The sequence below is a fragment of the Blennius ocellaris genome (genome assembly GCF_963422515.1).
Source record: "Blennius ocellaris genome assembly, chromosome: 3".
NCBI classification, from domain to species: Eukaryota; Metazoa; Chordata; class Actinopteri; order Blenniiformes; family Blenniidae; genus Blennius; species Blennius ocellaris.
Window position 1 is genome coordinate 31548968 of NC_137652.1, and position 27081 is coordinate 31576048.

General features: G+C 45.3%; 1 protein-coding gene across 1 annotated transcript; it reads left to right on the plus strand.

The window, feature by feature from the left end:
- Positions 1–1405: 1405 nt before the first annotated feature.
- shoc2 (SHOC2 leucine rich repeat scaffold protein) lies at positions 1406–26476 on the plus strand. Its single transcript, XM_080518500.1, has 9 exons — positions 1406–1463; positions 10478–11555; positions 12510–12647; positions 12833–12963; positions 13339–13527; positions 20443–20565; positions 20732–20869; positions 21519–21636; positions 24527–26476. The coding sequence occupies exons 2-9, from the start codon at positions 10853–10855 to the stop codon at positions 24733–24735; spliced, it is 1749 nt and encodes a 582-aa protein (XP_080374626.1). The 5' UTR covers positions 1406–1463; positions 10478–10852; the 3' UTR covers positions 24736–26476.
- Positions 26477–27081: the final 605 nt, after the last annotated feature.

Below are 27081 nucleotides of genomic sequence, written 5' to 3' on the forward strand. Positions count from 1 at the left end.
AAATCATCTTTCATACACTTTCATGTTATTTTACTTTTAATAAAAATACTACATATAAAGTTTACTGGAGGTTTTATCATTTCTATTTCAACATAATGAGCACTGTCAAAACTTGACACAATCAAATTTCAACCAAAAAGTTAGTCTAAGATTCATTTTAATTCTCTATACAATATCAACACACGGAAGATGTTTCTCAATATTTTAGACTCCTCTACATTTTCTCACGATTAAGTTCAAAAAACAACAGTCCATGAATAAAATAAAAAACATCTCTTCTGAAATCCACATGGGTGATTGTAACTTACAAATACAGCACTGCAATACAGAATGTGGGCTGCCATGTATACTTCACTACTCTTAAAATCTAATATTGCAGCTGAATATACATGCACTTTAAAATGCTATAATTGTACATGGTTAGTAATTGATCTTTTCCATTCCAAACTTTGATATTCAGACTCTCCTGTACATTTTCTTCTGATCTTTCCAAATCATCTCTCTTTTGCTCTGTGTTGGCAGCACAAGCTGATGCTGCTTCTAAATTACCGGTACTATAATGAATTATAAATGAATGGATAGGCGTGGCCTTTGCTATGGAAGTCTGTGTTGATAACACATCATAATTAGGATTTTATTTTAAGTGAGTCAGACATACAAGTTAAAACATCTGCTGAAGATCCCCAGGGCTGATAGGGACAGCGCCAGTAGATTGACCCCAGGGCAGACCAGTCTTCACCACAGTGTCTGCAGGTCGCGCTGTCTGTGTGGAAAACTAACACCACAGAGAGAATGCATAGATTTAACATGCAACTGATGCACGAGGCAAAAACAAACCAACAAACAACAATTTGCTATGCTAAATTTGAATCTGTATATCTTTGAAAGTCATCTTGTGCGAGTCGTGGACATTTTTGCACAATTTAGCTTCATTGATTAACGTGAAATACGTATATGCTGGACTGTGGGAGGAAACGCTGATGCTCAGGGAGAACATGCAACTGAAAGTGGCGCAACAGGTGAGAAGACATGGCATGCCACTTTTCACATGTTGTGATATTCTAGGTTCATCGGTTTGGATACAAGGATTCATTTGAACTTACCTATAACTTAACTGGGATTGATCTATTTTCCTGTGGCCGTCTCAGTGAAAGAAAATTCCCCTGCGCTGTGCACTTTAATGCACATTTTCAAGAAAAATACACGCATGACAATCGGAAAAGTCACAAGTGGAGCGTCTGTGTGGATCAGAACTGTGTTGTGACCGTGAGGTTGTAAAATGATGAATATTTGATTGCATTTCCAAGTCTCGTGATAACATTGGTTCGGCGTGTGAATGACGCAGTTTGGCGGCCGGGTGGGGGAGGGGGAGGGGGAGGGGGAGGAAGGGGAGGGAGCGGAGTGAGCAGCAGTGTAGGAAAAGAGGAGGAAGCAGCAAGGATGGCGGAGTCACACCTCTGAAGGTAAAACACTTATATTATCGCATTACTAGCGGACCATTGCAACCCACCCCCCTCCGCACGGTACCACGGGGCTCCCCGCTCGGCGGGGCTGCGGCTCGCCCCGGTGTCATTCTGCGGTGGAGAGAACGAACGCACTCTTTTGTTCAGCTTCGGAATGGCCGCTGTTTTCACTGTTTTCTTTTTTTTTTTTTTTTTTTTTCCTTCCGCGGCTCGTATTCCGTGCGGGGACGGTTCCCGCTCCCACACCGTGTCCGCTGCTCACTCCGTGCCCCGGAGCGCTGGGTGTGAGCCGCCTCCAGCGGCCCCCTTTCTCCGGGTGTCTGCCGGCCGTTAGCGCTCAGCTGGCGGCTGCACAGATGTCCTCCTCTCGGTCGGACTGGCGGCGGACGGGTCGGTCCGGGCAGCCGCTCGGCTCGGGCCTGCGCCGCACTCGGGCCGCTGGCATGAAGCGAACCTTTGGGCATGAACATCGAGTACCTCCGGGGGAGCCCGGACAGCCTCCAGCACGCATCGCGGCGGCTGGTTGGGTCGTTCCACGCCGACGTTTCTCTGTCCGGTTCCAGAAAATGTCGCTAGCGTCCAGCGAGCCGCGGAGCTACAACGCTGCTAGCTGCTGTTAGCCTCAGCCGATGTTGACGTTTCGCGTCGCTGTTTGTATTTCCTGCCCCGCTGTCAGGCGGGTTAGCGCCTTCACAAATCGGCTTTTTCAAAACCCGAGGGTCATTCCTTAAACACGCACCTACTGTAGATTTCTCCCCGACCTGTTAAACGACTGTCTCCATTAAAACGTGGCCGTTGTATCGGCGGCGGGCAGAAGAAAAGCAGCTCTGCTCGCCGAGCGCCGTCGGTGAGACGTTGTTTCCAGGTTCTTACAGTCACTCCGGGGACCGCACGATTGAATGTTCCCATTGTAGTGGTTGGTTGAATCCCACCCGAAGACTGGCTGTTCCTCGCGGTTCTGTTGCTAATCTGCTCCCCAGGATTTGTCGTGGGTTCAGGGAGCCGCGGAGCTCCGGGGTCATGTGGAGGCTGTGCGGCGGCTGCTTTCGCAATTTTAGCCTCTTGTATCACCCGGATAATTATGTGAGCCGACATGCCCGCCTGTTCCCCGATTTGTTAGGTCTTGTACATGAGAATTGAACAACTGTCAAGCTATGACAAAAATGTGGCGGGGTTTTTCAGACGGTGTGTTCCTCCTCATTATTTCACTTTATATTTGCCTTGAATCTCGGTCTGATTATCTTCGTTATCTGCATCACTGCAGTTTTGTTTTAAGGGTTTTTGAAAACAGACTGGACTTTCACCCATCTTTATCTTGAAAATGGCAAACAAAACAAACTATTCATCATGTTTGCTGTTTTGTTCACTGCTGCTGTCAGCAAATGTTTCACCACAACAACATCTACAGTTTGTTTTACTGTATGAAGCCTTGGCCCAAGTTCATGCTTTAGAGTCTCCTAAAGAATGGAATCGGGGAAGAAATGTGACAGAATCAAATGCACATGTTAGAAATTCCAAATGAATCATATACTAGGATAGTGTTGAAAAGACAAGCTTTAAATGTCAAGCAAACGCTTTCATATAGAAGCATTTTAGAAGTTGTAGCACAATGTCACCACTCTTTACAAAGGTCTTTACTATTAAAGATGATTTCTTTTTTCTCTTGTCAACAAACCTCGGCCAGGTTTCTCAAGTGCTTCGAATAAACCAATAAAAACTGATGGGATTTCACTTTAGTCTTCATGTGTTCACTGCTAAAACGTGTCATTTCTAAATACTCTTATTTTCTTTCAGAGCTTCATTGCCAACTTTGGTAACAATAACTGATCCCAGCTTTTCACCCATGTATTCTCTGGTCTTGTGAGTCTGGAGATGCTGTAATGGACAAACGGAGATCAGCAGCTGCTTCTACTCAGACCTAAATGCATGGCATTGGCAGACAGGACCAAATATCCTTAATGGAAAGTTCATTAGTCTCAATATGGGAAGTCCAAGGGCCAATTCATGGTGGTGTTGTGGTCGTGATGATGGACACGTATTTGCTTTTTCTGCATTAGTCTGCCTCATGTTTATGCTGGGATGAAAGTTCTGACTCGTAAATTGGATCTCCTACCTATTGCTTCACTCTCACTCAGCCACGGCAGAATGTCGACTGAGTTTGAGGTGGTTTCATCCTCATTTTACACTCAGTTAATGAGAAATGTATAATCTCACCACCCTCTGTTTTTCTCTGACCATTTAAAACAAGGGTGTCAAACTCAGATCCTGGAGGGCCGTAGCCCTGCGTGATTTCCAAGTCTCCAAGTAGCTGGTTAGCTGGATTTATGCTGAAGCCGTAAGAACAATACAGAATTTCAGCAGTGACGTCAGCTCGCTTCCAAAAAAAAAAGCTTTTTCGGCAGGGCTGTTCGTACTCCACAAGACACGCCAAACTTGCAGGCCACGCCCCCTCACAGCAGCCACACGTCTGTGAAGCAGCGTTTTAACTTTTCAACTGCACAGTTTCTTGCCTCCTGTGCTGTCAGAAAGACATTTCTCTGAAGTGTTTCAGTGAAAAGAGTTTTTGTACGAGCATGATGTTTGTCCGGTTTTAACTGCATGAGCTGACAGCTTTTTGTGATGCGTTCAGGTGCATCACGATATTTTAACGAGCTCATGCTCATATTCATGCAGTAAAATATGACTGATAGTGATTAGTGAGCTGGAACACATGCACAGCACACAGCACAGCCGGAGGTTTGGCAGTTTGGCCAGGACGGTCGGCACTGCTGAAACAAATTTGTTCGGCCAGAAGGTAAAGATGTCATTTTGTACTGCAGAACTTTCGCCTTGTTCTCTTGGAGTATGAATCGGCCTTAAGTGTGCGACCCAAAAGCAGAGAAATATCAGTTATTTGTAGTACCAGGGATGCGTAGACGTGGTCTAAATGTCGTGAACGATCAGGATGTTGTGTGTTAATGAAGGGAGACATGGAAAACATGCAGGGATCTGAGTTTGACAGCCCTGAGTTAAACTATCACTGCTAAGGTGAGTTTGATTCCCGTGCCACAGTTACGAGATGAAAATCTTCTCACGAGCTGAATGCGTGCTCAGGTAGGGTGGCTGGCTTACGGATATGTCAACACCTGCTGGGTCGTGTTTGTTTAGCAGCATTAAGTTGATGTGAGGTTATGTTTAGTACATTTAAAGGGATATTATTGGTTTGGATAAGCACGCTTGATACCAACAGCTCTCGATACATACAAAACTGCCTCATTTTATTATTGTAAGCTGTTTGCTTATATTTTTTTTCCCCTTTCTCAAAGAGAATAAGCTTCATACATGAGACCCACCTCAGATCAAATATTGAAATGTTTTTTGTTTTTGTTAACATTTAGTCTCATGTCTTTGTAGATTAAGCATACCTTTAAAGTTGGATTTAAGTGTCACTTTTTTATACCGTTGCAAGAAAATAGGTGCATATATGTGCACATACTGCAAATCTTTAGGATTTGAAAAAGCTATTGTTTGTATTAATCACTTTTATCAGTGAAGTTGATAGTGTGCACACTTAAGGCCCCTGCAGACTCCTTTTTTGAAGCTGGAAGAACAAGATGAAATTTCGGCAGTGACGTCAGCAAGCGGCTGAAAAAGCGTTTTTTCAGCAGGACTGTTCATATTGTGATAAGACGCTGCTTATCAGATATTCAAAGCAGATATTCAAGTTTGGGTATCGGGATCGGATCGGAAGTGAAAAAACCTGGATCGGTGTATCCCTTGTTCCATATTGAGTGACTCACTGCTGTTTGTGCATGAGATTGGAGAAAAATACTGTTTATTGCACATTATATTATTATTACAATATCTGTCAACATTAATACATTTGACCCATTGTTACAAGGGTTTCCCAACCCTTCATTACTAACTCAGAACTTTTTAGGATGGTTTTTAAGAAAGAACTTCATGGCCGACGCAGGTGTTTCGTTTTAGTTAATACTTAATTTGAAGATGTCAATAAGTTCCTGCTGAACTGAGCATATTTATCTAAAATGCGTATTGTCTATACGCTCATCAGTTCAGTTGCTCAATTAATTGATCAACTTTTGTTCTCGGTTCTGTCAGACAGTGACAGATTAGAAGGTATGCCTTTAAATGCAGCAAAAGATCTGTAAAGATAATGTTTACTGGCAGTTTGTTCGGAACAGAAAGATGTACCTCTGCAGAGACAGAGAGCACAACCATAAAAGGAAGTTGCTTGCACAGTTTAGTTTACATGGTCTCAGCAGTTGAGCTGGTCTGGCTATTCTCATTTCATGTTAGCAGTTATTTACTACACAGGTATCCCCTTCCAGTCAGTGTTAAATGTCCATCTCTTTGTTTGTGATGGGCAGAAAGAGCAACGGATACATTTTCATTATTAACACTGTTAGGGACTCTGTCATGTCAGGGCTGCCGCTATTGCCCGAACATTTCTTTCACCCGAAAGGTCACATGACCTGTTGTTGTGGGGGACTTCATGCTTTGAAGGCCACTTCTAAAGATTACTCTCAGCAGTTCTAACCTTTTCACTTGGCTCTGATCCGGAGCCAAACTTGCCTCTCTTTTCACCACGGCTGAGCCGGTAGTAGTCCCGACAACTTTGCACAGTCACTACCGTGCAGCAGCAGCAGAGCCACGTCTTTAAAACACACAATCTTTTATATAAGTATCCAGGCTGATGATTCTTCACATTAGGTGGAGATGGCTCACTGACGTCTTGCTCGAGTGGAGAGTTGAGGCTTACTGTAACGTCAACAGCAGCTCGTCCATGTTTGTTTAGAAGGACTACATTGATGTCACGTTACACTCTGGACTTAAACAGATTTTCTGGCTCTGGCAAAGCTCAGTCGGACCACGTAGCTCGCTGTGCTGAGAACTCGCCCAACCATTCCCACAGTGTTTGTGTAAAAGCGAATATTATCTGCCCGCTAATGCTTTTATTTTTTATGTTTTTGCTAATTGATCATTCGTTTGTGCAACACTAGAACAAACCAATAGTGGAACACTAACTTCAGATGGGCTTCATGACACTTCTCAACCAATGAGATGAAACCACTGTCGGAATCAGCTTGAACCGCTTCTGGAAAGAAACTGAAAATTCGATGTATCGTACTGATTATAAGATGTTTACAGGATTCCCATTCAGAAAAAGGGTTTTTCAGACATTCTTCATGCTATTACAGTGAAGAGTGTTTCTACACAATACATTAACAACAATGGAGGATTACAGAATGAAGTTAATGGCATTTCTCAGCCCATCGTCTGGCTCAGTGGCTCGCTCACAGGCTCACAGTACTTGAATGTTTGTTTTAATGATCGCCACACCCATGTGCTTTCATTACAAGAACATAAACCACCAGCTGATGGTCTGGCATGCAAACTACAGTTCAAAAAAAAAAAAAAACTTTTTAAAAATCATTTCTCGCCTTCCTGTGTTCAGAGTGATTGTTAGTAAAACACAACACGACGCAGTGCAGCGTTCCTTTGTGAGCAGTTTCTCAGGTGTTTCCTGGTCTAACGGTTTCAAACAGTGCCCAGCATCTGGCGCTGTTTGAAGCTGGCGTGTCATCAAGTCACAGATTATTGTGCAGACCCGACAGATTTCTTCATAACACTGGGAGCTGAATGTCAGACTCCCAACATAGAAGACCAGACCACTTTTTGGACCTACTTCTAGGAAATAAAGCTTTAAAGTTGGACCAATGCTGTATTATGATCATGGTTCTAGACTCTGGATAACTTGTTCCTCTATCTTAAACAACTTCCGTCTATTTATTTTGGATTATTTCCATTTTCAAATTGAGATTTCTAAGCAATGCATTAACTGCTGCTGTGTAAATGACATACTGTGTTTTAAAACTACTTTACAGTAACCCAAGTTCCACTTTTCTTTCCCCCCAATATTAATACCATAAATATGCACATTAAATAACTTTTTAAATGTATCTTTGAATTAAATATGTTATGATGTAGGGCTGCTCAATTATGGAAAAAAAATAATAATCACGATTATTTTGGGCAATATTGAAATCACTATTTACACCATTATGTCTTTTTGGAACAGCATTTATTGAACATGTTTGAAAAAAAACTCCTGTTAAATATATAAAAAATATCTTGTAATGTAATAGTAAAAAATGAACGCGCCGCCTCCGATTCCCGTTCATCGGCTCTAAAGCATCATCGTTTTTCCTCCATGATATGAATTTTGAGATCGTTTGGATCCATAATCGTGATTAGAATTCGATTAATTGAGCAGCCCTATTATGATGTGATTAAATGCAGAGAATCAAGTGATTATTCCCAATTAACGGTTTTAACGGTTTTTCCACACTATTAAAACTAATGAGAATGGATACAACTTGGTCCCGTTCAAATATAGATGCGTTAAAATGCCGACATGCTCGTGAAACCTAGTGATATGGTGATTGTGGAGGATTTTACTCACCACACGTTTGTCCGTGATGAATCGGTAGTATTGATGTTATCTAGAAACAACTGAAACGTAGGTTGAGCCTGGTGGACTGGTAATGAGTAGTACTTATGTCTGCAAACCTTTAGTACCAAAATAACTGCCACTTTCAGTGATCGCGAAATACGTTGGGCATTACTGAGAAAAACGCCCTTGGTCCGGTTAATATCCTCTTAAAACCGGTCTCGTGTCCGGATTGCCGCTGCTCTGCAAAATGTGGAATGGATTTCCTGAACGGAGGCGGGTCTCAATGAGACGCGGAACTATTGAGTCAGGAAATCCATTCCACAGTTTGCAGCCAGCAAGGATGCTAGGGAAGTTAGCATTGCGGCTATCTAACATAATAGCATATCTAACTACCACTGTTTGGACGTATTTTATGCTGAAAACACCACAACGCATCAACGTGGATGTTTGCAAAGCCGTTGTAAAGCGAGGCGCTCTGCTGCCACACGTCAACGTTTTAAGACGCCAGCTTGCTGAGAACGATTCTAACATCAAAACAATGAACAGCAGCTCCTCCTTTGGAGCAGGCGATTCACACCTCCTGCTCCATGCAAAACTCCCAGAAAATAGTCCCAGTCATTTGTGCTGCGTTGGACCTGGAACAATTTCAGTTTGTGCTGCTTTGCAAAATGATTTCTCCAGGGATGAATAATGTGATTGTGAGGTTTTAAAAATGAAACCAGTTTACAAATGGAACAAAAATACTTTGTACTGTTTCCTTTCTTGACCTAATACCAACTAACCTCAAATTGCATTTAGGGATGGGTATTGTTAGGATTTTTATGAATCTGATTCCGGTTCTGCTTATCAATTCTCTACTTCCATTCCAAAATAGTGAAAAAAAATAGGTCAATTGTTTATTTAACAGAAGTACCTTCATTCCTTTACGTTTGAAGAAACTGGTAAACAAAAATAAAATCCTGTCTGAGCAGCATTAGTGCTAGAATACTGAAGTGCATTGTAGTCACAGCAAATAAACATCAAGAATTAAAGTGCATTCCGTATATAGCAGCTGCTTACAGTCAGTAGATATCCCTGAGAAATAAATGAAATCTAAATTATGGGTACTATAATAGCTGCTCCATTATGGAAAAAGATCATAATCATGGTTATTTTGGGCAAGATTGAAATCACTATTTACACGATTATGTCTTTGAATTTAGAACATGTTTAAAAAAAAGACTTTACTGTTAAATATATAAAAATATCCTGTAATGTAGTAGTAAAAAACAAACTGTAGTACTGCAGTCAATCTTTTGAAAACAAGAAATAAATCAAATACAATAACAGATAGATATACTTCAATAACTAAGTCCAACATAAATACTATAAATTGGTACAAAATAAGATTGAGTTCAGCAAGGAACTCCAAACTTTATTTTCCATTCCAACAAAGTCAGAAACACTTTTCCTTTCTCTCATTTTTTCTCTCATCACCAACGGAGCTTCACACATGGTGGAACAACAAAACTCCTTCTGCTGGAAAACCCCGCCTCTCTACAAAATAAAGTTCCCCGGCGCCCCACAGTAACTGGGTGAATCATGACCTGAACTGATCACCACAGTGGGGAACTTTATTTTGTAGAGGCAGGGTTTCCGGGCAGAAGTGTTTTGGTGTTGCACTGCGCTGCTCTCAGGTTGGAGAGAGAGAGAGAGAGAGAGAGAAGAAAGGAGTTACTCACAAGTGTGGTTGAATGAAGAATAAAGTTTGGAGTTCCTTGCTGAACACGCCGCCTCCGACTCCCGTTCATCGGCTCTCCAACATCATCCTTTTTCCTCCATTATATGAATTTTGAGATCGCGATCCATAATCGTGATTAGAATTCGATTAATTGAGCAGCCCTAATGGGTACCCATACAAAAAGTTTTTTTATGGGTACATACATTCATGCATTTCATACTTTCCTGTGGATATTATTACAACCTCATATATATAAAAAAAAACCAACATTTTTATCAAACTTTACTTCAGTCCAGTAAAATGTGCTTCAGTCCAGTAAAACCTACTTGATTACAGAATCAGTGTCCGGTAAATAATTTTGGCATTTCGCCGTCCCTGCACTTAATAATACTGGTCTGAAGCAGTGAATGTGTTGAGTATAACACAGCTCAGATAGCCGTATTGGTGGTTTTAGGGTGCTTTTCCATTTCCCCGTTCGATCCCAACCAGAGTCATGGAGTTTCTGGGAAAGTGTTTGATTTGTGTCTGGAACGACCAGCCCTGAACTCTGAACCAGAGTTGACAAGACCTGTGGTCCCTTTAAAGCCTCCATCTTGGTTCTCATGCAAACAGTCTTTCTAGCAGGTGGAGTGAAAGCCTGTGATAAAAATACAAGCAGGGCTTTTTGTTCCTCCAATAACCGTTTGTCTTGAACAACTGTTTAAAGAAAATGTGAATAAGCTATCGAAGCTTTATTTGGAGAAAACTGAGCATTGTTAAATTGTGATTTATATATGTATATATATGTATATACATACATACACACACAACTTTTTTTTCTCTTCTTCTTCTCAACAGGCAATATCCAAAGGTTTGAAGAAGAAACGAAAACCTGTATGACTTTTGCAGTCCAAAAGAAGTTTCATCGGAAGGTCCTGGGATTGTCTGCAGTCCAAACACTGGAGCATGTGGCCCATGGATGCCGCAATCCAGCTACTTCAAAGGATTATTTCTCCCATGGCATTTTAACAAAGGAATAAAGTATCACAAGTATCCCAAACCCCTTTGGATCACAAGACCTTCATTCCCAGGGTTACCCTAAATCTGTGGGCCTGCACGGTGATGTTTTCTTCAAAAGCCTCTTCGGCTGTCTGCGTCTCTTTTTTGCTGAACAAGTAACCTGCCAAGAGAGACTCCCATGAGCAACTCTGCAGGAGGCCCGATAACGTCGACATGAGTAGTACTTTAGGCAAAGAAAAAGATTCAAAAGAAAAGGACCCAAAAGGTGGTCTGGCGGGTAAAGAAAGGGAAAAGGAGGCGAAGGCTTTGGCCAGCTTAGTTAAGGATGGGGGCAAAGAAACAAAGACCAAAGGGAAAGATGCCAAAGAAGGAAAGAAGGACACCAGCAGCTCCACACCGGGTGTTGCCTTCTCGGTTGACAATACGATAAAGCGGCCAAATCCAGCCGCAGGTACACGCAAGAAGTCCAGCAATGCAGAGGTGATCAAAGAGCTCAACAAGTGTCGCGAGGAGAACTCGATGAGGCTGGACCTTTCCAAACGGTCCATCCACATGCTGCCCACCTCCATCAAGGAGCTGACGCAGTTGGCCGAACTCTACTTGTACAGCAACAAGCTGCAGAGCCTGCCGGCCGAGGTGGGCTGCCTCTCGGGCCTGCTCACGCTGGCCCTCAGCGAGAACTCCCTGACCAGTTTGCCCGACTCCCTGGACTCCCTCAAGAAGCTTCGAATGCTCGACCTCCGGCACAACAAGCTGAGGGAGATCCCGGCCGTGGTCTACCGCCTGACGTCGCTCGCCACTCTGTACCTGCGCTTTAATCGCATCACTACGGTGGAGAAGGACATACGGAACCTGTCCAAGCTCACCATGCTCAGCATCCGCGAGAACAAGATTAAACAGCTGCCGGCAGAGATCGGTGAGTGTTGGTGTGTTTGGTCTCTGTGTCAGAGCGAGAGAACGGCCACTTGGTTTAACCTTTAGTAGACATTAAGCTGAGCATTCTCAACATCATTGGACATCTCTCTGTTTCAACTTGATTTGATATATTTTGATCCTGGGATCGTATAAAAAGCTGACAGGCTTTCCTTTTCAGACATGGCTGATTACCTTTTTATTCAATTGTGTTTTTAGGGAAACGTGATTTCTCTAGTGTATTCAGCACATGGTCACTGTGTACAAATATGTTGTATATTATTCTACGCCACATACAATACAGCTCTGTTTTGGTGGAGGTGGTATTAAAAGATCTGTGAGTTTAACATTGAGTTAACATAATATCAGCTGGTCCTTCCAGCTTTCTATTCTCCCTCTTTCCTCCGTTTAAGCCTAATTTGACATATTTATTTACTGGGCTTGTGCAAACAGCTGGAAAGCCCTTCCTGTTCAGATATTCTCATATAACTGAAGGAAAATCTGTTCATTTAAATGTTTTGAATTTTGATTAAGAAATGTATGTTGCACAGATTACTCTACTCCACAACGGACCAATGACAGAAACTAACAGGATGTCTTCATCAAAGATAACAAATAGCTTGTGATAGAAAGAAAGGGTTCATTGTATATACAGAAGACTGCTTAGGATTTTTGCTGTGGTTCACAGAGAGAAAAAGGTGAAGCTGTCTCTGCATATCAATGTCAGGTTGCAGCTCAAATGAGAATACCAACTTGTATTTCCTAAATGTGGAAATGTCTTGTAATTAAAAGTCAACGAGAAGCAGCATTTGTGTGTCAAAATAACACTGTACGAGTTAGTGCTGAGTTTTTATAATCAAGTTAAAAACCCAGGTTTTATTATGTAGGACCATCGTGAGGCATTTATGTATGGATGTGTTTGATCCCAAACCACTTTGTTCTGCTCTTCTTTCTTCAGGGGAGCTTTGCAACCTCATCACTCTGGATGTTGCCCACAATCAGTTGGAGCACCTTCCCAAGGAGATTGGAAATTGCACACAGATAACCAACCTTGACTTGCAGCACAATGAGCTTCTGGACCTCCCAGAGACTATAGGTACATGAAAATACATTTTCAAATCCTTTGTGACCTGTCAAAAGCAAATATCATTCAGTGGATTATGTCTTCATTAATTCTCTTCTGTTTGACTTAACCAGTCGTTCACAACAGTCAGGACTTAAAAGGATGAAAAGACTAAGCCATGCATTTTTATTTTTTATTTTTTGTCCTCTTTGTTCCAGGAAATCTGGCCAGCATAAATCGCTTAGGCCTGAGATATAATAGATTGTCGGCCATCCCCAGATCGTTAGCCAAATGTCGAGAGCTGGAGGAGCTAAACCTGGAAAATAACAACATTTCAGTGTTGCCAGAGGTAAGTACTACATGGGTCATCAGTATCGGGTGTCAGTACATCCCTAGTCATCAGAGTTCTTTTGCACATGTGTGTGTCAATAACAATTCGACTTTATAAATTGTATTCATTAAAAGGTTTCTTGTGCTGGTGTTGAATGAAAGTCCCTCGAATGGGTTGAAAGTATCTCTTCTTCTCTCAGTGATGTGTTGAAGCTCCCTGGATGCAAATTGTCACATTGTCATGATTGATGTGTGTGTGGAACGGGGATTGTACAGAAACCTGTGCTCTTATTTGAAATGCCTGGTTGCTGCTGCGCATTGCTTCGACCTGTGTGCGTCTGCGCCGTGAACACGGCTGGATAATACAACGCCTGCCCTGCGTCTGTCTCATCAGGGCTTGCTGTCGAGTTTGGTGAACCTGACGAGTTTAACGCTGGCGAGGAACTGCTTCCAGTCATACCCAGTGGGCGGGCCGTCCCAGTTCTCCACCATTTACTCCCTGAACATGGAGCACAACCGCATCAACAAGATTCCCTTTGGTATCTTCTCCAGGGCCAAAGTGTTGAGCAAGCTTAACATGAAGGTATATATGTGTGTTTGCATTTAGGATTAGTGGGGAAAATACACTGCTCAAAAAACTAAAGGGAACACAACGTAACTCCAAGTGTAGGAACCCTAACCCTGTCCAGGTAGGACGTAACACTCATTGTGAATCAATTTCTCCTGTTGTGCAAATGAACGGACGTGGAAACGAGAGGCAATGATCAAGACAACTCCTATAAAGGAGAGGTTCTGAAGCTGGTGACCACAAACCATGAAGCCGTTCTCCTGGTTCCTGGCTGATGTTCTGCTCACTTTAGCACGTCGTTAGTGTTTCAGTCCTGGAGGAGCAGGAGGAGGAGACGACCAACACAAGCTGCTCATCCAACATGGAACATCAATGAGCTGTGGCAGGAAGGTTTGCTGTGTCTCCCTGAACAGTGTCCAGAGCATGGAGGACATACCAGGAGACATGGAGGGGGGGTAGGAGGACATACCAGGAGACATGGAGGGGGGGTAGGACGACATACCAGGAGACATGGAGGGGGGGTAGGAGGACATACCAGGAGACAGGCCAGGACACCAGGAGACATGGAGGGGGGGTAGGAGGACATACCAGGAGACAGGCCAGGACACCAGGAGACATGGAGGGGGGGTAGGAGGACATACCAGGAGACAGGCCAGGACACCAGGAGACATGGAGGGGGGGTAGGAGGACATACCAGGAGACAGGCCAGGACACCAGGAGACATGGAGGGGGGGTAGGAGGACATACCAGGAGACAGGCCAGGACACCAGGAGACATGGAGGGGGGGTAGGAGGACATACCAGGAGACAGGCCAGGACACCAGGAGACATGGAGGGGGGGTAGGAGGACATACCAGGACACAGGCCAGGACACCAGGAGACATGGAGGGGGGGTAGGAGGACATACCAGGAGACAGGCCAGGACACCAGGAGACATGGAGGGGGGGTAGGACAACATACCAGGAGACAGGCCAGGACACCAGGAGACATGGAGGGGGGGTAGGAGGACATACCAGGAGACAGGCCAGGACACCAGGAGACATGGAGGGGGGGTAGGACGACATACCAGGAGACAGGCCAGGACACCAGGAGACATGGAGGGGGGGTAGGAGGACATACCAGGAGACAGGCCAGGACACCAGGAGACATGGAGGGGGGGTAGGACGACATACCAGGAGACAGGCCAGGACACCAGGAGACATGGAGGGGGGGGGTAGGACGACATACCAGGAGACATGGAGGGGGGGTAGGAGGACATACCAGGAGACAGGCCAGGAGACATGGAGGGGGGGTAGGAGGACATACCAGGAGACAGGCCAGGAGACATGGAGGGGGGGTAGGAGGGCAACAAGCCAGCAGCAGGACTGCTACGTCCTCCTTTGTGCAAGAAGGACCAGGAGGAGCTGCAAGAGCTGCAGAACCTCCAGCAGGACACTAATGTGATGTTCCTGCTCAAACTGTCAGAAACACACTTCACCAGGGTGCTATGAGGAAACTCGTCCACCAGGGGGAGCTGTTCTTACAGCCCAACACCCTGCAGGGCCATTGGCATTGGCCAGAGAACAGCAATATTGTCAGATTGGCCATTGGAGCCCTGAGTTCTTCACTGATGAGAAGGTTCTCACTGAGCACATGTGACAGACGAGACAGAGTCTGGAGACGCTGTGGAGAACGTTCTGCTGCAGGAACATCCTCCAGCACCGTGGAGAACGTTCTGCTGCAGGAACATCCTCCAGCATGAGTAGTGGAGAACGTTCTGCTGCAGGAACATCCTCCAGCACCGTGGAGAACGTTCTGCTGCAGGAACATCCTCCAGCATGAACCATGGAGAACGTTCTGCTGCAGGAACTTCCTCCAGCATGAACCGTGAAGAACGTTCTGCTGCAGGAACATCCTCCAGCACCGTGGAGAACGTTCTGCTGCAGGAACTTCCACCACCATGAGTAGTGGAGAACGTTCTGCTGCAGCAACATCCTCCACCATGAGTAGTGGAGAACGTTCTGCTGCAGCAACATCCTCCACCATGAGTAGTGGAGAACGTTCTGCTGCAGGAACTTCCTCCAGCATGAGTAGTGGAGAACGTTCTGCTGCAGGAACTTCCTCCAGCATGAGTAGTGGAGAACGTTCTGCTGCAGGAACTTCCTCCAGCATGAGTAGTGGAGAACGTTCTGCTGCAGGAACTTCCTCCAGCATGAGTAGTGGAGAACGTTCTGCTGCAGGAACTTCCTCCAGCATGAGTAGTGGAGAACGTTCTGCTGCAGGAACTTCCTCCAGCATGAGTAGTGGAGAACGTTCTGCTGCAGGAACTTCCTCCAGCATGAGTAGTGGAGAACGTTCTGCTGCAGCAACATCCTCCACCATGAGTAGTGGAGAACGTTCTGCTGCAGGAACTTCCTCCAGCATGAGTAGTGGAGAACGTTCTGCTGCAGGAACTTCCTCCAGCATGAGTAGTGGAGAACGTTCTGCTGCAGGAACTTCCTCCACCATGAGTAGTGGAGAACGTTCTGCTGCAGGAACATCCTCCACCATGAGTAGTGGAGAACGTTCTGCTGCAGGAACTTCCTCCAGCATGAGTAGTGGAGAACGTTCTGCTGCAGCAACATCCTCCACCATGAGTAGTGGAGAACGTTCTGCTGCAGGAACTTCCTCCAGCATGAGTAGTGGAGAACGTTCTGCTGCAGGAACTTCCTCCAGCATGAGTAGTGGAGAACGTTCTGCTGCAGGAACTTCCTCCAGCATGAGTAGTGGAGAACGTTCTGCTGCAGGAACTTCCTCCAGCATGAGTAGTGGAGAACGTTCTGCTGCAGGAACATCCTCCAGCATGAGTAGTGGAGAACGTTCTGCTGCAGGAACTTCCTCCACCATGAGTAGTGGAGAACGTTCTGCTGCAGGAACTTCCTCCACCATGAGTAGTGGAGAACGTTCTGCTGCAGGAACTTCCTCCACCATGAGTAGTGGAGAACGTTCTGCTGCAGGAACTTCCTCCACCATGAGTAGTGGAGAACGTTCTGCTGCAGGAACTTCCTCCACCATGAGTAGTGGAGAACGTTCTGCTGCAGGAACTTCCTCCACCATGAGTAGTGGAGAACGTTCTGCTGCAGGAACTTCCTCCACCATGAGTAGTGGAGAACGTTCTGCTGCAGGAACTTCCTCCACCATGAGTAGTGGAGAACGTTCTGCTGCAGGAACTTCCTCCAGCATGAGTAGTGGAGAACGTTCTGCTGCAGGAACTTCCTCCAGCATGAGTAGTGGAGAACGTTCTGCTGCAGGAACTTCCTCCAGCATGAGTAGTGGAGAACGTTCTGCTGCAGCAACATCCTCCACCATGAGTAGTGGAGAACGTTCTGCTGCAGGAACTTCCTCCAGCATGAGTAGTGGAGAACGTTCTGCTGCAGGAACTTCCTCCAGCATGAGTAGTGGAGAACGTTCTGCTGCAGGAACTTCCTCCAGCATGAGTAGTGGAGAACGTTCTGCTGCAGGAACATCCTCCACCATGAGTAGTGGAGAACGTTCTGCTGCAGGAACTTCCTCCACCATGAGTAGTGGAGAACGTTCTGCTGCAGGAACTTCCTCCACCATGAGTAGTGGAGAACGTTCTGCTGCAGGAACTTCCTCCAGCATGAGTAGTGGAGAACGTTCTGCTGCAGCAACATCCTCCACCATGAGTAGTGGAGAACGTTCTGCTGCAGGAACTTCCTCCACCATGAGTAGTGGAGAACGTTCTGCTGCAGGAACTTCCTCCACCATGAGTAGTGGAGAACGTTCTGCTGCAGGAACATCCTCCAGCATGAGTAGTGGAGAACGTTCTGCTGCAGCAACATCCTCCACCATGAGTAGTGGAGAATGTTCTGCTGCAGGAACTTCCTCCACCATGAGTAGTGGAGAACGTTCTGCTGCAGGAACTTCCTCCACCATGAGTAGTGGAGAACGTTCTGCTGCAGGAACTTCCTCCACCATGAGTAGTGGAGAACGTTCTGCTGCAGGAACATCCTCCACCATGAGTAGTGGAGAACGTTCTGCTGCAGGAACTTCCTCCACCATGAGTAGTGGAGAACGTTCTGCTGCAGGAACTTCCTCCACCATGAGTAGTGGAGAACGTTCTGCTGCAGGAACATCCTCCACCATGAGTAGTGGAGAACGGTCTGCTGCAGGAACTTCCTCCACCATGAGTAGTGGAGAACGTTCTGCTGCAGGAACATCCTCCACCATGAGTAGTGGAGAACGTTCTGCTGCAGGAACTTCCTCCACCATGAGTAGTGGAGAACGTTCTGCTGCAGCAACATCCTCCACCATGAGTAGTGGAGAACGTTCTGCTGCAGCAACATCCTCCACCATGAGTAGTGGAGAACGTTCTGCTGCAGCAACATCCTCCACCATGAGTAGTGGAGAACGTTCTGCTGCAGGAACTTCCTCCAGCATGAGTAGTGGAGAACGTTCTGCTGCAGGAACTTCCTCCAGCATGAGTAGTGGAGAACGTTCTGCTGCAGCAACATCCTCCACCATGAGTAGTGGAGAACGTTCTGCTGCAGGAACTTCCTCCAGCATGAGTAGTGGAGAACGTTCTGCTGCAGGAACTTCCTCCAGCATGAGTAGTGGAGAACGTTCTGCTGCAGGAACTTCCTCCAGCATGAGTAGTGGAGAACGTTCTGCTGCAGGAACATCCTCCACCATGAGTAGTGGAGAACGTTCTGCTGCAGGAACTTCCTCCACCATGAGTAGTGGAGAACGTTCTGCTGCAGGAACTTCCTCCACCATGAGTAGTGGAGAACGTTCTGCTGCAGGAACTTCCTCCAGCATGAGTAGTGGAGAACGTTCTGCTGCAGCAACATCCTCCACCATGAGTAGTGGAGAACGTTCTGCTGCAGGAACTTCCTCCACCATGAGTAGTGGAGAACGTTCTGCTGCAGGAACTTCCTCCACCATGAGTAGTGGAGAACGTTCTGCTGCAGGAACATCCTCCAGCATGAGTAGTGGAGAACGTTCTGCTGCAGCAACATCCTCCACCATGAGTAGTGGAGAATGTTCTGCTGCAGGAACTTCCTCCACCATGAGTAGTGGAGAACGTTCTGCTGCAGGAACTTCCTCCACCATGAGTAGTGGAGAACGTTCTGCTGCAGGAACTTCCTCCACCATGAGTAGTGGAGAACGTTCTGCTGCAGGAACATCCTCCACCATGAGTAGTGGAGAACGTTCTGCTGCAGGAACTTCCTCCACCATGAGTAGTGGAGAACGTTCTGCTGCAGGAACTTCCTCCACCATGAGTAGTGGAGAACGTTCTGCTGCAGGAACATCCTCCACCATGAGTAGTGGAGAACGTTCTGCTGCAGGAACTTCCTCCACCATGAGTAGTGGAGAACGTTCTGCTGCAGGAACTTCCTCCACCATGAGTAGTGGAGAACGTTCTGCTGCAGCAACATCCTCCACCATGAGTAGTGGAGAACGTTCTGCTGCAGCAACATCCTCCACCATGAGTAGTGGAGAACGTTCTGCTGCAGCAACATCCTCCACCATGAGTAGTGGAGAACGTTCTGCTGCAGGAACTTCCTCCAGCATGAGTCGTGGAGAACGTTCTGCTGCAGGAACTTCCTCCAGCATGAGTCGTGGAGAACGTTCTGCTGCAGGAACTTCCTCCAGCATGAGTCGTGGAGAACGTTCTGCTGCAGCAACATCCTCCACCATGAGTAGTGGAGAACGTTCTGCTGCAGGAACATCCTCCACCATGAGTAGTGGAGAACGTTCTGCTGCAGGAACTTCCTCCACCATGAGTAGTGGAGAACGTTCTGCTGCAGGAACTTCCTCCACCATGAGTAGTGGAGAACGTTCTGCTGCAGCAACATCCTCCACCATGAGTAGTGGAGAACGTTCTGCTGCAGCAACATCCTCCACCATGAGTAGTGGAGAACGTTCTGCTGCAGCAACATCCTCCACCATGAGTAGTGGAGAACGTTCTGCTGCAGGAACTTCCTCCAGCATGAGTCGTGGAGAACGTTCTGCTGCAGGAACTTCCTCCAGCATGAGTCGTGGAGAACGTTCTGCTGCAGGAACTTCCTCCAGCATGAGTCGTGGAGAACGTTCTGCTGCAGCAACATCCTCCAGCATTTCAACTTGACAACAAAGGAACGTATAGGTGTGAGTTATCTATCCCAAATGTTTCTGCGAGTTTTATCTTGTATGACAAAGTTTCTAGAAGGAAGTGAAACATCACTTTATCTCAGTTTTTCATTCTGACGTGTTCCATTGTCCAGACCAGTGAACCACCATGACCCAAATCCAGAAAAATTAATATATGCTGCATTTTGAACTAATGGTAGAATATAGAAAAATAGTTTTATTGATAAATGAGTGACCAACAAGTGGAGCTGCTACAGAAACATTCCCTTTTAATCATGATTCACTTCATTTTCATAAAACCAAAAACTTTCAGCTCAGTGACTTCTGGCTTTTTATATTTGTGACAGACCAACTATATCTTCACTCACAAACATGAAAGATCTCCACTGAGACCCTTCAGTCCTTTCAGTGCTTTCACCTGCAAACACCTCATTGCTCAAAACCCATGGAGAAGTTTTAGTCCCAGATTGTGCTCAGTTGAATAAAGCGTGTCCTGCGTCATACCTGCATTTGGCCAGTTGACATATCTCAACAACTGCAGATCAGCTGTCAACTGGCATTCCAAATCGTTGTTGCCGCCTGTTGTTAAGGAGCGTATATGGGCAACGCTGCATTTTTATTTTAGTTTTTTGTCCAGTGAAAGGTCGGCCTTCCACTGTCCGGCCATCAGAATGAAATTGTGTTCAATCAGCTTCAATGTTTTGTGCTCCACGCCTCCTGAGAACATTTCAGTGGGGCGCCAGGTGACCTGGAGCCCAGTCCTTGAGCCTCTGGATTGTCCGTAATGTGGCTGACACAGATGCTCCATTGTCTTCCACAGGACAACCAGTTAACGTCTCTGCCGCTGGACTTTGGCACATGGACGAGCATGGTTGAACTCAGCCTGGCCACCAATCAGCTGACCAAGATCCCGGAGGACATCTGTGGTCTCGTCTCACTGGAGGTGAGCTTTCTTTTAATGCACGGAGGACGTTAGTTTGACACAAAGTCATATTGTACAAACTTTACAAAGCCTAAAAGAAATGGTAACGTTGCGACTCCTTCAAACACTCACATGGTGGATAAGAATTTAGCTGCAGTGACAAAAAAAGCCGACTTTGTCTTCACAGGTGTTAATATTGTCCAATAATCTCCTGAAGAAATTGCCACACGGTATTGGCAATTTGAGAAAGTTACGAGAGCTGGACTTGGAGGAGAACAAGTTGGAATGTCTACCTAACGAAATCGCCTATCTAAAAGACTTACAGGTGAGTTTTGCTCATATGTCTCCCTGAGTTCAGTATTTGAATGTGATCTGCTTTGTTTCATCTTGTGAAGTAGAACCAGGGAATACTGAGATCCAGATTCTACTTTACAGTGAATCTAATAACAAAACCACCTTTGCTTTAAATTCATTGAACTTTTTGCACTCATTAGAAAAGATGGTTGTTAAATCAGTTAATGGCAGAATTGAGGCTGCTGTGACAAAAGCTTTTTCACATTAAAGTGAACGAATGACCACCAAGTTCAATATTTATTGGAGCAGCTTATCTTTCGGAACCCGTTTCCATTTCTTTACCAATTTTAGAGGCACATACCCCGAATGCCAAAGCATAAAGTCCAATCAATTCCAAGCAGACCTATATCAGGGCAACATTGTTGAAGTATTTAAAGATAGACGTGTGCACGGTGTGGAGAAGCAGAACGGAATTCCTGCAGTTACACTGACAGATCTTGTCCAAAGACAAAAGTTACGCTGCTGCACGTCAGTAAAAAGAAAATGACAAACGCTTTTTCTGCTCATTCGAGACAAAGTTTAACAGGAAGTGATTAGATTTTCATGAGAAATCATTTGAATGGCTCTGGTGCTGGTTGAGTAAATAGTTTTGACCTGAATGTTTGATTAACCCCCAATAGAAACTGGTGTTGACGAATAATCAGCTGACCACGTTGCCCCGAGGTATCGGCCACCTCACCAACCTGACTCACCTGGGTCTGGGGGAGAACCTGCTGCAACACCTTCCCGAGGAGATCGGTAAGGCCACCGGAGACACTGTCAAAGTATTGATTCAGAATGGATCTACTGTGAGTGAATCATATATTCAAGAAAAAATCATAATGATGCCTTCATCAGAAAATGTCTTAAATCCTCAACTTTCACATTACAGAAGCCCATACTGCTTAATAATTTATTATTGGAATCTTTTGTTTCACAATTTTTTAACAAGATGGGACAACTTGTTTTTTTTTTTTTTTAGCATTAAACATTCTGCCCTTTTATTCTTATCAATATGTTAACAGCCTTTTGACCCACCTTTCATTTAATTTGTGCTAACACAATATTTTTGTTCCATAATGCGAACAAGTTGCCAACATGTTTTCCTCATAAAAGCTGAAGTTCAGGTTTCAGTGTGTGTGTGTCCGACCTCTGACCCCGGCAGTTCCTGCTCAGGCCAGGCGTTAAGCGAGAGACTATGAAGACTTCAGGAAAAAGCTGAACACAAACGGTATATTTAGAGGATTCTGATCCAGGTAGAGTTCACTTACACCCGTGCCATGAAAGAAGTTGAGTTTGAACTGGGAATAACTTCCACAACAGAACTTGTGCTGCAATATCAAGAAATGGACAAACGCCAGTGACGTCAGGCCTTCTGTGAACCGCAGTGAACGGTCGTGGAACGTCACCAAAACAAAAGTGTGGTTCCAGATGATCACTGAGAACGAGTGGCGAGGAATCCCAAACTGGAGGAGTTGTTCTCTCACATCCCTGAGAAAGAGGACAAACTTCTCTAGATGCACACTTGAGCTGCTAAATATCCACAAGACTTCTTATACAAACCTTCAACTTTTCTCACTGTTACGAATGATTTTGCACTTCAGCTTATTGTTTTCCTTTCAATATACTTTCATAAAATCCTCAAGTTATGTTTCAATGAAATAATAATTGGTGCTCTGCAGGGCTTGTAACCACAGTTTGTCTTTCCAAACCAACTAGAAAGAGACAAGGTGCCGTCGAGGGCATCAAGCAACTGGCCCTGTGCAGATGAGACCACAACCCTGTGCTCAATTTACAACAAAGAATTTACAGAATTTCCCTCCAGCAATTCAAGTGTTTGGGATCATGTTGATGCTAAACCTGAAGCCACGAGCATCGGCCCTAATGTCCATTTCAATTCAAACCTTTAATTCTAAATGTTTGAATGACACACAGTACTGTAATAATTATAATTCAGTTGTATAAAGTCTAGCGACGCACCAATACCAGTGTCGGTATCTGTTCGATACCAGGCATGGGTTCTTATACTCGTACTCATAAAAGTGCCACTGATACCGCCACACTGATACCACGACACTGATACCGCCACACTGATACCGCCACACTGATACCGCCACACTGATACCGCCACACTGATACCGCCACACTGACACCACCACACTGACATCACCACACTGATACCGCCACACTGACACCACCACACTGATATCACCACACTGATACCGCCACACTGATACCACCACACTGATACCGCCACACTGATACCACCACACTGATACCGCCACACTGATACCGCCACACTGATACCACCACACTGACACCACCACACTGACATCGCCACACTGATACCGCCACACTGATACCGCCACACTGACACCACCACACTGATACCGCCACACTGATACCACCACACTGACACCACCACACTGACACCACCACACTGATACCGCCACACTGATACCGCCACACTGATACCGCCTCACTGATACCGCCACACTGATACCACCACACTGACACCACCACACTGACACCACCACACTGACACCGCCACACTGATACCGCCACACTGATACCGCCACACTGATACCGCCACACTGATACCGCCTCACTGATACGCCACACTGATACCGCCACACTGATACCGCCTCACTGATACCGCCACACTGATACCGCCACACTGATGCCGCCACACTGATGCCGCCACACTGATACCGCCTCACTGATACCGCCACACTGATACCGCCACACTGATACCGCCACACTGATACCGCCACACTGACACCACCACACTGACATCACCACACTGATACCGCCACACTGATACCACCACACTGACACCACCACACTGATATCACCACACTGATACCGCCACACTGATACCACCACACTGATACCGCCACACTGATATCACCACACTGATACCGCCACACTGATACCGCCACACTGATACGCCACACTGACACCACCACACTGATATCGCCACACTGATACCGCCACACTGATACCACCACACTGATACCGCCACACTGATACCGCCACACTGATATCGCCACACTGATATCACCACACTGATACCGCCACACTGATACCACCACACTGATATCGCCACACTGATATCACCACACTGATACCGCCACACTGATACCACCACACTGACACCACCACACTGATACCGCCACACTGATACCACCACACTGACACCACCACACTGATACCGCCACACTGATACCGCCACACTGATACCGCCACACTGATACCACGACACTGATACCGCCACACTGACACCGCCACACTGATACCGCCACACTGATACCGCCACACTGATACCGCCACACTGATACCGCCACACTGATACCGCCACACTGACACCGCCACACTGATACCGCCACACTGATACCGCCACACTGATACCGCCACACTGATACCGCCACACTGATACCGCCACACTGACACCGCCACACTGATACCGCCACACTGATACCGCCACACTGATACCGCTTTACGGCAGCGTATGGTTTATATCACTTCACTGCAAAGCACAGCTGCTCAAAGTTCTGCTCCCCTGAGCAGTGTTCATCTTTGTGTTGGCCAGAGCTTCGGCTGTTCCTTCAAAGTGTAACCCCCCCCCCCCTCCTATCTCCATCACCAGGCACACTGGAGAACCTGGAAGAGCTGTACCTCAACGACAACCCCAACCTGCACAGCCTCCCGTTCGAGCTGGCCCTCTGCAGCAAGCTGTCCATCATGAGCATCGAGAACTGCCCCCTCACCCACCTGCCGCCCCAGATCGTGGCCGGGGGCCCCTCCTTCATCATCCAGTTCCTGAAGATGCAGGGACCGTACCGTGCCATGGTCTGAGCCCCGAGGCCAGTCCTGCTCCACCCCGCATCCCCTCAGTACCTGCATCATACACTGTAAAGGAACCAGACTCCCTACAATCAATGTCGGGGGGGCATGGGGGGGGGGAGGTAACTCTCTGGAGACTTGCACGTTGCACTGGAGTTTTATCCCGTTTCATCATGTCCGGACCGCCACCGCCCGACTCCTCTTTCATTCCCAATCACACACCAGGAAAATCTTTCCATCTATTTGCCAAAACTGAAGATATCTAAAGTTTTATATATATATATATATATATATATATATATATATATATATATATGTAGTAACTGAGCTAAGTGGCAAGTGTCTCCACCATCTGAAGCGCTCCCATTGCCAGTGTATCCACAGTAACTTATGTGAGCAAGGATACAGTTGTATGCAAAAACAACAAAAAAAGTCTTTGGAACTTCTCATTTATTGCTGCTGCCGTAATTTTCTTGTTTTACTTTCTTTTGATATTCCTTTTTTTTATATATCATCTTCCCTCAGCATAACTTATGTTAATTGCTTCTTGATATAGAACAAAGGTCTAATGATGGCATGCTTTTATGTTCTGTTTAATATTTAGTTTCTTTGGGGTTTTTTTTTTTTTTACATTACATTTTTTTTAAACTGTGCCTATGTTTAGAGTGATCCGACGGGTCACTTCTAAACACAATTGCCCATGAGAATACAAAGAGATAAATTATTTCAATAACTTTTTTTTAATTATTACTGCTGTTTATACTTTTATTCTTTTTTTGTGTTCTCGTTGCATTAATCTGTCAAAGGAAACAATATCTGTTGTAAAGTAGGGAGGTCTTTAACAATGAGCAGCAGTAGCTGGTAATGTACACAACATGTGAGAAATGCCAATCACACAAGCTTGAAGTGAGCAGAACGGACGGTGGAGCCGCCAAGCCTTCGCCTCGTTGGGTTTTGTGAAACACAAAGGTATTGGAAAAGGCCGACATGTAGGTGAGGGGATAAATGATGGGTTTTTTTTTTATTTTTTATAAATGTATACAAATCCTGGTTGTTGCCTTGAGTGCAATTTTGGTTGTGTTTACTGGTTTTCTCTTATCTTCAGTGTTGGGCTGCAGTCATTCAGTTGATCATTGACCAACATATCAAGTTTTTAAAAAACAAAGTGGTGAGTGTATCAGTTTCAAACTATTTCATAATAAAACCTTCGCAGGTAAATCCTTCTGGACACTTCATTATTTTACTTAATATATTTTTCTGTAATTCTTTTTTTAACAGGGTCTCCTAAATTGTTAATGACTTCACTGAAGATAATCTGTTGATTTGTAATTTAATGGTTTTTTTTTGGATATCTTTGTTTTGTTTAGTTTTGTCCCACACTGTCCCAGCAATGCTGCTGCTCTTTTGCACTTTTTCTAAACAACAGAAATAACAAGACATTGGCATCTTTTACAAAACAAAAAACACAACAGCCTCTCATTGCTTTATTCCAATGGAAGCATTTTGTTTCTTTAATATTTTATCTGTTTATCTTGTACATTTTTCTCAGTTGAATATAGATTGAGTTTCTTTTGGGGGCTGAACATGTACTTTTTGTGGGTATGAAACATTTAGGGGCGACCAGGTCCCACTTTCATCATGGGGTGAAACTGCAGTCAATTTAAAATTAAGTGTTTTCTTTTTTTCTAAGAGATGGAATTTGTATTGGGTTAGTATTATTTCAAGTGATTGTACATTAAAAATCCACACAAAAGGTCATGAAATCAACTTATTTGGGGTGAGAAATGTTCTAGCAGCTTTAGTCATGTTTTTATTGTTTGTTTTCTATTGAATTGTGTGGGTCGACTTTCTTTTCAGCGGGTTCAGGGAGGGGGTCCCAATGAAACTGGCCAAACCTTTTGCTGCTTCTTCGCCATGTTAGACATGCTTCAGACGAGGGGAAGCCGGGCAGAGCGGGAACGCCGTCCTCGACACTGGAGAGAGAACCTGACGAGGGACGGACCCACCCACCTTCTCTTTCGCCGGTGGTTTTCACACACACATCAAACCGGATGGACAAAAAAAAAACCCATGAGACGACACGACATGGTGCATAATTGAGCTTAACGCAGTTTCAGTACAAGACTGTCGGAAAAAGAAACAAAAAAAAGTGTAAAAAGGGCTTTCTGTGTTCATCTCAACGACACACCGGAGGCATTGCATTCCTGGGTTTTCTATAAAAGCGTTGGAAGTGTGTGAGTGTGTGTGTGTGTGTATTTACTTTTAGCTGTAAACAATTGTGTGACAAATGCCTTCAACGAGTACTCAAAGTGAGACGTGCATTAGGTAGCAGCGCAGTGCTGTGACCCATTTTTACAT